General features: G+C 33.3%; 1 protein-coding gene across 1 annotated transcript; it reads left to right on the plus strand.

The window, feature by feature from the left end:
• The first annotated feature begins 5,187 nt into the window (after nucleotides 1-5,187).
• On the plus strand, nucleotides 5,188-11,192 carry LOC106651951 (lipase 3-like). Its single transcript, XM_014370664.2, has 8 exons — nucleotides 5,188-5,334; nucleotides 7,062-7,257; nucleotides 7,311-7,672; nucleotides 7,753-7,920; nucleotides 8,190-8,282; nucleotides 10,042-10,129; nucleotides 10,202-10,305; nucleotides 11,028-11,192. Exons 1-8 carry the CDS (start codon nucleotides 5,188-5,190, stop codon nucleotides 11,190-11,192), a joined length of 1,323 nt encoding a protein of 440 aa, XP_014226150.2.
• Nucleotides 11,193-13,035: the final 1,843 nt, after the last annotated feature.

Here is a 13,035-nt window from a genome sequence, read left to right on the forward strand (position 1 = left end):
ATTTTTTATGTATTTAATATTTTGCTTTGGGTAAATATTACAAATATTATGATAAAACTTTCTACACACTTCAATTGTGGACTATAATTAACGTGGTCACCTCTTTTGATTACGATTTATATCCTGTTCGTTAAAATAGATAAACTTGAATTTTACCAAAATGAATTTATTCATTTCTTTAATTTTTCTAGGTTTGACCTCTTGTATTTCGAGTGAAATTAAATTTTCTGAAAACTTCCAGGGCTCGATTCAATCTGCGTGGTCACAAGTACCAAAAGCAGATATAGAAAAAATTATTTCGGATCCAAAAATCATAGATTTTATTTCTTCTTTATTAGACCGTAAAGATCCTGTTTTTGAAAAATATGCGATCATCTCACATTTCGAGTTTCATGATCTAAAACATTTTAAATCACACACTGGACCTAAGCGTTATGTTTATTTGAGTGAATTCAAAACTTTATTTAATAAAGCATACATTGAATCGTCGATCTTGGACTGCTATTGTATTTATAATATACAAAACGAAAATTGGCAAAATGTATCTTTTATACCAATGAATGCAAGCATTTGGATTCTAGGAAGAAGAAGAGACGAAATTATAAAAGCTGATTTTTATATTTATAATATTTCCTATGATTATAAAGATATCGTATTTGTACCTTACGTACATGGACTTCATTGCTGTGTTTTAGTATTAAATTGTCAGACACAAGAAATGGTCCATTATGATCCATTGATTGAAACTACTGGGGACGAAATACCAAAGATATTTTTGAATTATTTGAAAAAATGTTCTCCCAATAGATTATCGCGAATTCAATGGAAAATAGAGGCACGTTCTTATACAATTGTACAAAGAGATGGGTATAACTGCGTACCTTACGTTATGAATTTCATGAATTGTGAGGTGAAAAAAAGTATGGGATTGTCAGCAAATTTAACAGATTTTTCAGCTAACAAACACAGAATTTCTCTGGCCAAATTAATAATCGAAAAAAAATGTCCCTCAAAAAATATATGCATAGGTTGTAAACGTGGCTCAGAGGATTTAATTTATAAGTGTAAATTTTGTGATAGACGTGCGGATCAAAATTGTGCATCATTTTTTTTGAGTGAAGAAATTTGCAAATTCTGCTCATACCGTATATCAGTGAGTGAAAATCAGGACAATATCGTTGTTGGATTGCCGAATGTCGGCAATCAATGCTGGTTAAACTCTAGTTTACAAATTTTGTTCAAATTGTGATTATGGGATCAATTATCAACAATTAACTCTTCAGATATCGTAAAAAATTGTTTGGACCTACGATCATTTTTATTAACGTGCGATATTGTAAAAGATAAGCTTCTTATATTATCAAAGAAAAAGTGAGTGAAAGATCATTACAATTAAGTTCTATCAAATATTTTTGCTAATAATTATTATTTCTTTTCAGCGTACTTCAACAAAATTTAAGTTTACTCGATTGCAAAGGAAATTTTTCTTTTACGTCGGACAAACAGCAAGATGCATCAGAATTCATACAAAGATTTCTTCACCATCATAAAAACAGCCTGGAAATTTATGATGAAGAAATTCTAATGGATAATTTATTTGTCAAATTTACACAATATACCAAGTGTGAAAAATGTAATTTGTCAAAGGAATCGCATGATTTTGAAAAGAATATTTTATTTTTTACGTTCCCTACGACAAAAAAGGATTCGAAAACGTATTTTAACATATGTGACTTTTTCAACACTTACATGCATGATACCCGTAAACAACGTTGCTCAAAATGTAAAGAAGATGTTCAACATTCTATTGAAAATAAAGTGAAACATTTTCCTATATTTTTGTTTTTAATCGTCAAACGAACTACATTCGAAGGAGATAAAATATTCGATCAAGTGGAAATTTTGAGAGAAATGAATTTGAACGTGTACAAGTGAGTAAAAATGATGTGTCTTCAATTATTGTATTCGATCCGATCAATATTTTAAGCAGAAATTTTTTTTATAGCCTCTTAAATAGTTAAATTTCATTGTATAAAAATTTAAATTTGGATGCAAAATTGGACTTTTGATTTTTGAAATATATTTTTTTGAAAAAAGAAAAATTCTTCCATCTCACACAGCTATGTAACCCCACAAGACCCTGGAAATCAAGGTTAAGAGCGCATTGTATGCTACTGAGAACACTGATATAGACCGCCTCGCGGATAAGACAAAGAAGAGTATAACGCAGTCCATGTTGATCCTACAAAAAAATAGGGAGGCAAAACATCCAAAACAGAACGCTCACGTCCAAAACGTTCACATGGAAAAAACCTTCACATTCCTGTACATCCCATTTTTAAAATATCCACAGCTCTCTCTGTCATTCTTGCCAGAGGGACAACAACAGAATAAAATTGGGGGAAATAACAAATCACAGATGATCTTAATAGCAGAATTAGGCTAATTGGCCAAGCGATATAAGAAGTTAGTGTTTGACTATAGTAAAAGATTGTAGAATCCCAAGATACGTCAAGTATCGCGATAAAAACGAGTTGCTTTGTCGAAACATTTTCTCACCGATTAAACTAGATATTATCACGCGTAAGTTAAAAGTGAAAAAATAATGAGATGCTTTGCCCGTGAAGCACAAATGATTGACAAATACTGATTGCCGAAAAAAAATTAATAAATGAAAATTTGTCGATAAAATCATGCTTGTTCTGTAATAGTTTGAGGCACGAAACATCAAATTGTAAAGTGTTTCTCGAGACAAAGAGAAAAAATATGTCATTCGTAGATACGATCGAGCAACGCGTAAATGGCGCACGTTACGCACTCCCCGTAAGAGATAGTTGCAAACATTGCGATAATGTAGACCACTCAATAATAATTACACACAATTTTTTTCAAAAAATATAAAAAACGAGAAAAAAGAGCCGGGGATTAGTATAATTAATAAAAAATGGAAGACCAAAGTTCATGAGGTTTTTGCAATCGACAAAATCATAAAATCAGTAATTGTTTAGAATACTAGTTGTCGCTAAGCGCACTTCGCGCGCATTTTTAAGAAAATTTATTAAAATTATAAGCTTTTATTTTATTGTTTTTTTCATGAGTCAATCATGAATAGAGATATAACATTTTTTAAGTGAACATGATGTCATACTCATTGTTATAAATGATCTTTAATAGGGGATTAATTGAAAAATAATAAAATACATATCAAATGATTTTCAAATATCGACATTGCAGATTCAGTAGATGTTTTCAAGTAGAAATGTGAGCTATTGCTATATCGATATGGTTTTACTATTACATATCGAAACTTGTTAGCAACACGATGTTGCACTGCAGAGAAGTACAATGAAGTGCTATTTCCAGTTTATTAAGCAGCAAGATGCTTCTTCGGAGCTCAATTCTGCATGACGCTACCTTCGCATCCCGTTGCGTAAAAATAATAAAAATCAAGTTCAACTCAAGATGGCACATTGCAAAAACAATTTAAAACTGTACATGCTGATATCGAAGTCAGCCCAAAATTTCAATCCAGTTTTCGGAATCTTTACTGAATATCTATCTAAAAGGCTCTACAGTAGCTACCTCAAAATCATTAAAATAAAGCTCGTCGTAGAGCCTTTTGTTCAGTAAAAGATTCAGAAAACGGGATTAAAATTTGGATTTTTGGGCTAACTTCGTCATTCTCTTAGAATTAAATTCACACCAGTAAAGAGAACACGTGTTTTTAATAACGTGTAAGTTTTGATTCTGTACAGAATCTGTAAAGCTTACAATTTTACATTGTTTTCGCAAATGGCCATATTTTTATTATACAAGGTGTCGAATTGAGCTCCGAAGTGACATCTTGCTTTTGTGAATTGGACTGTGAATCAAACTGAACTGGTCAGCCAGTTCAGTTTGATCAACCACCAGCAGTCGGTTGGGCCATTTGCAACTGCAAAGCGAGCTGAGCCAGCCAAGTCATCAATGCCGACACCTAGAATCTTCCGCCAGGCCTACGTATCTTTGATTGTAATGAATTCAGTAAGCCTTGGTGTAAGTAATCTTTGTATTTGTATGAATAAGTGCTCGTGAATAAAAGGGTAATTGTGTGTACCCAAACTGACATTAAATTTATCATCATTCCTCTCCTCCCAGATTAAATGCAACGCAATTAATAACGTGCATTTCATAGCCTGTTACATGGATGTGTTACATGGATGTAAATTCTATTTATTCAATATCGCTATAAATGTAATTATTCCTATGAATTGCGTTTCAACCACGTTATTGCAACACTTTAATTCGTGTGTACTGTAAAGAGCTTAAAAAGAGAATTTTTACAATCAAAACTCTTTTTTGAAAAATGTTATAATAGATATCATCTCGCTCATATTTTATTATCGATCTTTCTCTATGTCATTTATGATTATACATTAATTTCTATTGCGCTCGATTTTTGTTCATAAAAGAACACCGCTACTCTGAATGATACGCACGCCAATTAATCTCTGATTATAATGAACGCATGTGTTTAGATATTATTGCTTTGCTATGAGCCATTTTGACGTTTTAAGTAAAATTATTCATCCTTATTTAAATAACATTCTAGTTGTAACCTCGTAAAAACCTTTCAAGTTCCTTCACCATCTTCGCTCACTAGTCGATATTACAATTAACCAAGACAACCTTTCGCAGCAGCTCTGGACACAGCGACTTGCAACGCATGTTTATGTTTCACTCGCAAGCCAGCCTGAGCTTGCATTGGATAAGTTCATCGATCTTGCGGATACAATTTTTCACTTTAACATGCTCTGATGCAATGCTCGTTAGCTGGTTCTCATTTATCACCCTGAATTTAATATTTATAATGAGGTTATAAAAATAATGACGAAAAAAATTGTTTTACAGTAGAAAAATTGAGTTCACAATGGATTTTTGATTCCCCGAGAATGGGATGAATTTTTTCTGTCAATGAATTGCAGTGGATTATTAACTGGGTCATTCGACTTTATAATATGATGATGAGATACAATATCTTTACTGGTAATTTATTGATAAGATAAGTCGACATCACTCGAAAATCACATAATTTTGATATCGTAACATGCCAAAAGTAAGATATAACTTTTGTATAAAATAGACTAATTGGCTTTGGTATTTGCATTTTTCATCGCCTAGTGTTTATAGCAAAGTCCCAGTATCATTATGATGCGATCACTAGCATTGACGATTTTTTGTGGGGTGATTGTGGTTAAAAGTGCTGTTATTGATACATCAAAGGACAAGAACGGATTTCTCCCAAGTAGTGTTGAAGATGCATTGAACGATGATGTCACAAGTGTTTTCAATGAAGTAAGTAAAATAGTCTTTTTTTAAAATTTACATCGAAATGAAATCTTCTCTTTTGTTTCAAGAAGTTACATAGTTTTGTGAAAAAAATATTTAAAACACATTTAACTGTTAAAGAACTCTTAAAAAGATATTGAAAATGTCCGATTTTGCATGTTTTTCTCGGTCATTATTTTATTTTTTGGTAGGCACGATATTTTCTGTCAGGATCATCTGAAACCAAAAATTCGACGAATGTAATTTGATGTTTCGACACAATTTTAAACGAACAGTTAGCCCATATTTTTGTGCGTTTTTCAAATTTTAGTCACCGATCTGGCCCCTCTAAAAACTTCTTCAAGAATTTTCTTTATTTTTGGGTTTTACTGACGGGGTTAAAGGCGTCAAACCACATTCCGTCGACCAGCTTTTAATTGCGCACAGTGTACGCAAAAACGCATTTTGGGCACTTGTTGCATAAATAACTATTTTGCAATAGTATAGAGAAAAATGTCATTCATGCAATAGTATGACGAAAAACGCCTTTTTTCGTACATTTTCGTACTGACTATGTAGTGCAATCAACTGCATACAAGGGCATGAGGATTTAAAACCAAACAAAAGTCTGGTTACTGAGTACCCGGTGGCAAGTTGCTTTGTAATTGAAAAATTATCCCACCAAATTACATCAAATTAAAGGAAACTCGTAAAAAACTGCATATGTAGTGCATCCAAGTACATCCAAGTGCATTCGGATTAGAAACAAAAAAAAAACCTTGTGCGACTTGGTGCACCAAGTCAACGAAATGTAGTTCGACACATTTTACGCAGTCAGTACGATTCAAAAATAACGACAATTCTCGAAGAAGTTTTTGCAGGGGCCAGATCGGTGACCTGGTGCATCAGGTCGGTTAAATGTGGCAATCAGACCTTCAGCTGACCACCCTCAACAACCCCTAAAACTTTAAGAATATTCCGTGAGGTTGTTTTCTAGAAACTGTTGGCACAAAATATGCCGAAATCAATTGAGCTGAAAGGATAAACGATTTCGTTTCGCTCAGCATTAAAAAATGAAAGCATTGAAAATGGTTCGCCATTCGCGCAACAAACACGCACATAAATCAAGAATACCGCATGAATCTTTGCGATTGCACAATCTTGACGCACTGGCAGAGTACCCTCTGATGCTCATGGGGTCGAGCGGCTCCTGAGATGGATTTAACCGTGCCTCGACAAGGATAAGTGCGTTAGTTACTAGTAAACTATACTTAATCGTGAGCCCCGATCCATGCTACTGTTCCATGCTGCTGGACCAAAAACTGACTCCTCTTTCTCGCGAGCGAGCCGGCGCATCTTGAATCGTGTGCGGAATTTTATCTTCACGCATGCCGTCTTGTTTGTGACGGGGCCGAAAATAACGTTTTTTTCGTCGCTAGACGTGCAAATTTCGCTCTGACGATTAGTAGCTGACATCGGTGTGTGCCTATATACACAGTCTCATCCAGCTACTCTTATTATGCAGAGATGCTCACATATTTTTACTTGTTACAATAAATTTATGAAATTATTATAAAAAATGAAATAATTAATAGATATTTTCAAAATTTTTCAACGATTAGACACGTTTCATTAAAATAAATGCAATCTTTGTGATTAAATTAAATTCTTGGTTCAGAGTTGTTTTATTTATTTTATAGATTTGAAATAATATTTTTCGATAATCATTAATAAGATAAAATATTTTTTTTCAGGTCAGTGGTAACGATTCAGTTAATTACAGCATAGAAATGCATTCAATTGAAACAGACGATGGTTATATTTTGACTGTGCATCGAATCATAAATAAAGCTTTGATCACGAAAAAAAAGGGCATACCGGTGTTATTACAACATAGTTATTTGTCCTCATCGATGGATTGGCTCATTTTAGGCCCCAAACGAGCTTTAGGTAATTTTAGGTCATTTTTATGTTCAAGTAAATTATTTTTATTTTTCAATCAGGATTTCTTCTCGCTGATGCTGGCTACGATGTGTGGCTTGGAAACTTTAGAGGAAATAAATATTCATCTGGACATGTGTACTACAACCACTCCAATAGTGAATATTGGAATTTTAGCTTTCATGAGATGGGAATGTTTGATATCCCATCGATGATCGACTATATTATGTTAAAATCATCTTACAATAAGCTGTATTATATTGGCCATGGTCAAGCAGTCACTGCGTTCTTAGCAATGGCTAGCATGAAACCTGCTTATAATGATAAAGTAGCAAGGACGTTCGCGTTAGGCCCTATAGCATTCTGCAATGCAATGTTTAGTCCCATGTTTCAAGGAATAGCTAATCTAGAACAAAAATATAAAGTAATTTCATTTTATATCTAAATTCACATTATATTCCATTGGTACAATGCTTCAAATTTAAAAACTTAATTTTTTTCCAGAATTCTTTGCCCGAACTTATTGGCAAAGACGAATTCCAACCTTCAAACAAATTGCTGTATCCTTACGCGAACTATATTTGTAATTCTACTGATAGTTATCAAAATGGCCCGTTATGCTTTAATTTCATGGCACTCTTGAATGGTTTTAAAGAGGACAACATCGATCAGGTATTGTGTTACAGAAAAAAATGTGCTTCCGATAATGAAAAACACAGGGTCAAACACAAAATCCTATATATTACGTTGTTAACCCAGAAATTTTTTATTTCGAATTCAAAACATAAATAAAAAATAAAATAAAAAAAAAATAGCACTTTTATAGTACTGTATAAGAACTGTATAATAACTGTAAAAGTACTGTAAAGGTACTATACAAGTACTGTTAATAGTAATTTTAATAGTAATTTTATAGTACTTAAATCGAAATGTCAATTCAGGGGAAAATAGGGCACGAAATTGCTGATTTTGATTTGAACTCGCTTCCAGGTTGGTACAACGGAGGCGTTGGCTCGGCACCTGACAGTGTCGTGGTAACCGGGTCGGATTTACGCGTATTATATCGCACTTGCTACTATAGGCTATCGTACATGGCACTGCACACGATTTACAATGATTGCGACAGGTGGTTCTTTGAGAGAATAGTTCGCGTTGTGACTAGTCACGCTGGTGCACGGGTCAAGAGAGTCTCTCTTCTATAGCTCGATCATCGGTCCTTCGGCTCTCGCGTGCTCGCCGTGCTCTCTGCACGACGAGTCTCGCGCTGACGAATATATTCGTGCCCGCGGTTTTAATGTAATTTTGAATTTCCATTACAACTGAAAACCAAAGCAGTAACCCACGTGACCCAGCTCGGCTATTGTTCACACAATTAAACTACAAACCAAAGCAGTAATCCACATGACCAAGCACGTGTACCGTTTAAACAACTTAATCGGCCCACCAAAGCGTACCCATGTAACCCAGCTCGTCATATTTGAATAATTAATATGTTTTTTGTAAATTAATTTTTTATGAATTGGTTTTTCCATCTATTAATTCCATCTATTTATTTCTCGTTCCTGAGAAATGTTACGAAAATTGTTCAAATAATAACGAGCTAGTCTATGTGAGTTACTACTTCCGTTCACAGATTTAACTATTTAAACAATAGTCGAGCTGGGTCGTGCGGGTTACTGCTTTGGTTTGCAGATTTATCAAAGAAAAGATTACCGATCTGGGCTACGTAGGTGACTACCTTGGTTTGCATTTTTTACATTTTCTAACTTTTTTAAAATTTTTGATACAATTTTTCCTTATAATTTTTCGTATTTATGTTTTGAAGGTTTTGAATCTCGCGCCCGAACGCTATCTTGAATTTTTTTCACCACCGGGCTCCCTGGCCGCAAAAGGGAAACAGCGAGCCTCCCGCAGCAATATAACAGAATTTTTTCGTTGTTCGATTAAGGAGAAAAAAATTATATTTTTGCCAATAGTAAAAATATCCAAGCAAAGATAAAAACTCAAACTATTATTAGGCATATTGAGTATCGTATTTTAAACCATACATTTTTTATTATAGCCCAAAAGTTACTTAGGTGCGCCATAACAGGCGGTTCTCCCCTACATACAAAAATACAATACTCATTGACTCGGTCTACAACATTTTCAGGAATATTGTCATTCTCCAAATTTTTAAAAGTACAAACATGTTTTGATAAATTTATGTACGACAAAATCTCGCGCAAGAAAATGTTTTAAAAACTTTCCTGCACAAAAAATGCGATGCACAGTGATTCGCTCTACAGAGTTGTCAGGACTTTTTTCGTTCACGAAATTTTTTCGTACACGAATTTTCAGAAAGAAATTTCGTTGATAAACTCTTTTTAGAAATTTCGACAAAAACTGGAGAGAATGGAGATCCCATAAATTTTCATGAAATTTTCGTGTACGGAAATATTTTCGTGCACAAAATTCCCCTGAATAGCCAGACCCTACTTAAATAGTTCTTAACAGTACTATTATTATTATTCTTATTATTTTTTTGTTTTTTGGTTAAAAATAGTTGGTTACACGTTACATAAATATTTCTACACAACGATATATAATATATATTATATATTATATAAAATATAAATATATATTATTTTATTATAGATGTATAATATAGTTATTATACTATAAATATTTTTTTTTTAGAAATCGAAATCAGAAATTTTAGGGGTCTTAACTTGAAAGTCCTGAATACCTCCAACATTCCTAAAAAATTACATGAACTTGTTTACTTATAATAAAGCGATTGTATTTTTCTAGGCAACCCTCAATCTCATTTTACGCTACTCCTCTTTGGGCGGAGCGAGTGCCAAGGAAATAGAACATTATGCTCAGCTGTATAATTCAGGTTAATTGATTATACTATTTTACAACCTAATATAAACCTAATAATATTAATTGACCTCGCTTTTGCTTGCAGGGATTTTTCAACAATTCAACAATGGCCCACATTACGATCTTACCAAAGTTACTACTCCGGTTACTATTTTCTATAGTGACAACGACTGGATTTCTTCAGTACGGGTATGCAATTTAAATGATTAAATTATAGCTTATTCAAGTCAGGTGGAAATAATAGACCTGCAGCTAGTGGCAGATTACAAGTGCTGATTTTTTGACTTATGCCATTAAAAAGAATGAAAGATACATCGATAACAAGCACAAAAAAACGAAATATTACGCCGTATTAGCGTGGCGTCTATTTTAAATTAAATACATATTTTTAATTAAAAATGAGCAAAAAAGGCTTAAATTTTAAAAAAATGGGATATCCAATTAAAAATAGACGCCACGCGAATACGGCTTACTATTTCGTTTTTGTGCTTGTTATCGATATATTTAGCTATCGATGATTTTTAATGGAATAAGTTAAAAAATCAGCACTAGCTGATGGTCTATAAATAGTACTATATGCAACTAGTGCGGATATACTCATTGTCCAATACGAGTGGTTGTTGTAGTACATGCCAAAAAGGAGTGCTATAACTTATTTCGTTCAAAAAGCACCCAAGTTATTTATCAGTTATGATACGTGAGACTGTGTCGTTCGCAGCGAGTGTGATTGCTTCGTATCGACAACAGGCTACTCGAGTCATAAGTATTGAATACTTTTTTATATAAAGAACAACTAAAGTGAAACTATAAAATACTAGAAATATTCAAGAAATATTTTTAGCCCGGAGGCTTCTCTAACTTGTTAGCGTAAATAATGATACGATTAATGATAATTCAACTATTCATTTCAGGATGCATATCTTTTGAGGAAAAAATTGCGAGGCGTGCAAGATATCGTTATTGACTTCCATCCTTTTTTTCATGTTGACTTTTTGTGGGGAAAGCAAGCAAAGAAAAACGTTTATGAACCATTGATGGATATTATGAAATTTGATTCGGCCGTCATTTCAAATTAGAAAAATCTGTATGGACCATGCTGCATAATCTGCATATTTTTCTGGAAAGCCAAAACCGCATAATACATAGCTTCATGTGTATTTTCTCAACATCACTCGAATAACTTCAATTTAACTATGACAGTGGTAGTTGAAATGTTTGAATATCATTAGCAACATATTAAATGAACAAAAGTAATTAAAATCTAGAATTTTTTTAACCACAAACCTCCCCAAGAAACGCCAGATAAATCCCTGCTGGAAAAAATCATATTAAACATAATGTAATTTTTTTAAGTACAAATCTAAAATTGTACTTGTAAGTTTAAAACCGTCTATTGAATAATACGTTTCAATACCATAGTATAGCCATGAACGTTTTAAATATGAGTCTAAAAAAGTGTAAATTGCAATTTTTTGGTAACTCGATGGAAAAATGTTCATAGTACAGATCTAAAATTATATTTTTGAATTTATAACTGTCTATTAAATAATAAACAATTTCAACAATTTTTAACAATTTTTATTGAACATTTCTATGATAGAAATGAAATCAGAAATATAACGTCAATTATTAAAATTCGTATCAATATTATTTAAATGTTCAGTTGAATGGTGTAATGCTGGGCTTCACGGGGGGTTCGGAATATTACCACGTAAGCTAATTACAATACAGTAAAACTTCGATAATTCGAAATCCTAAATACAGGCTGTACTTTCGAATTATCGAGAATTTCGAATTAATGAAGTTCGAATTAACAAAGTAAAAAAGAGGCCAAATTGAATAAATTTCGAATTACAGAAAAACGCTGGTATTTTTATTTATTTAATATGTAAACACAATTCTCTAATAAGAAGTCATTTTAGATTGAACTAACAGCTTTTGTTTTTTTTTATAAGAAAAGGATTCAACTTTTTGCATTTCAAAAAATAAACCATCAGAAACTTCTTCATCGCAATTTCTTTTCTGTAAAAATGTTTCTAGTTTTTTTTGTTCAAGGTGTATTCTATAGGCTTTACTATGCCAATTTAAAAACACTGGGGATTGGCTGTTTTGCCAATCGTTAGCAACGAAAGTTTTTCACTTCGCTCTTTACTGTGTCTACCATCAAAATATGGTTGACCTTTGAAATCATACGTTTTTGATGGAAGGCACTTGTAAAACAATCCTGTTTCATCTGCATTAAAAATATTTCTTGGCTCGTATTCTTTTAAAATTGGATCGAGCGATGTCATACAAGCAGCGGCCGATTCATCGTTCACACTACCACTTCTCCGCATAATTGATTGAACTCAACATCATTTCGAATTATCGAAGTAAATTTATATGGTATCTAGACTCTAAATGCAAAATTTCATTTCAAATTATCAAAATTTCGAATTATAATATGGTTCGAATTATCGAGGAAAATTAACATTGAATTTACATCGAATAAACGCTAAAAACTGAGCTTCAATTCGAATTATCGAGAACTTCGAATTATCGAAGTTCGAATTATCGAAGTTCGAATTATCGAAGTTCGAATTATCGAAGTTTTACTGTACATGCACTCACACACACAGGCACGCTGTAGGGTTGGGCGGAAATAACCACTCGTAGACACTGGCTGGATTAGGTTTAAATGGATAATGATTTATTGGAAGTACTTAAACTAGGTTGAAATATAATTGAAATAGAATTGGGTCCGTAGGCCGGCAGCACAGATTACGAGTGGGCCTCCGCCGAACCGAGCGTAAACGGGCTGGAGGTGAGAGAGAGATTTAATGGCCGCGTGATCGATACACAGGTACTCATCGACTGGAGTCTGAACTCTATTTCGGCGTCGGACCCACGTTCCACAATCGGAAATTCTTTGGGCTCACA

Source organism: Trichogramma pretiosum, unplaced genomic scaffold, assembly GCF_000599845.2.
Source record: "Trichogramma pretiosum strain Unisexual culture from Peru unplaced genomic scaffold, Tpre_2.0 scaffold167, whole genome shotgun sequence".
NCBI lineage: Eukaryota > Metazoa > Arthropoda > Insecta > Hymenoptera > Trichogrammatidae > Trichogramma > Trichogramma pretiosum.

What these genes read in the sequence shown, in the direction of transcription:
- LOC106651951 (XM_014370664.2), top strand. Translation starts at nt 5,188, where the DNA reads ATGATGCGATCACTAGCATTGACGATTTTTTGTGGGGTGATTGTGGTT. An exon ending in ATCTAGAACAAAAATATAAA is followed by an intron (nt 7,673 to 7,752) that starts GTAATTTCATTT and finishes ATTTTTTTCCAG; the next exon opens with AATTCTTTGCCCGAACTTAT. An exon ending in ACTGGATTTCTTCAGTACGG is followed by an intron (nt 10,306 to 11,027) that starts GTATGCAATTTA and finishes TATTCATTTCAG; the next exon opens with GATGCATATCTTTTGAGGAA.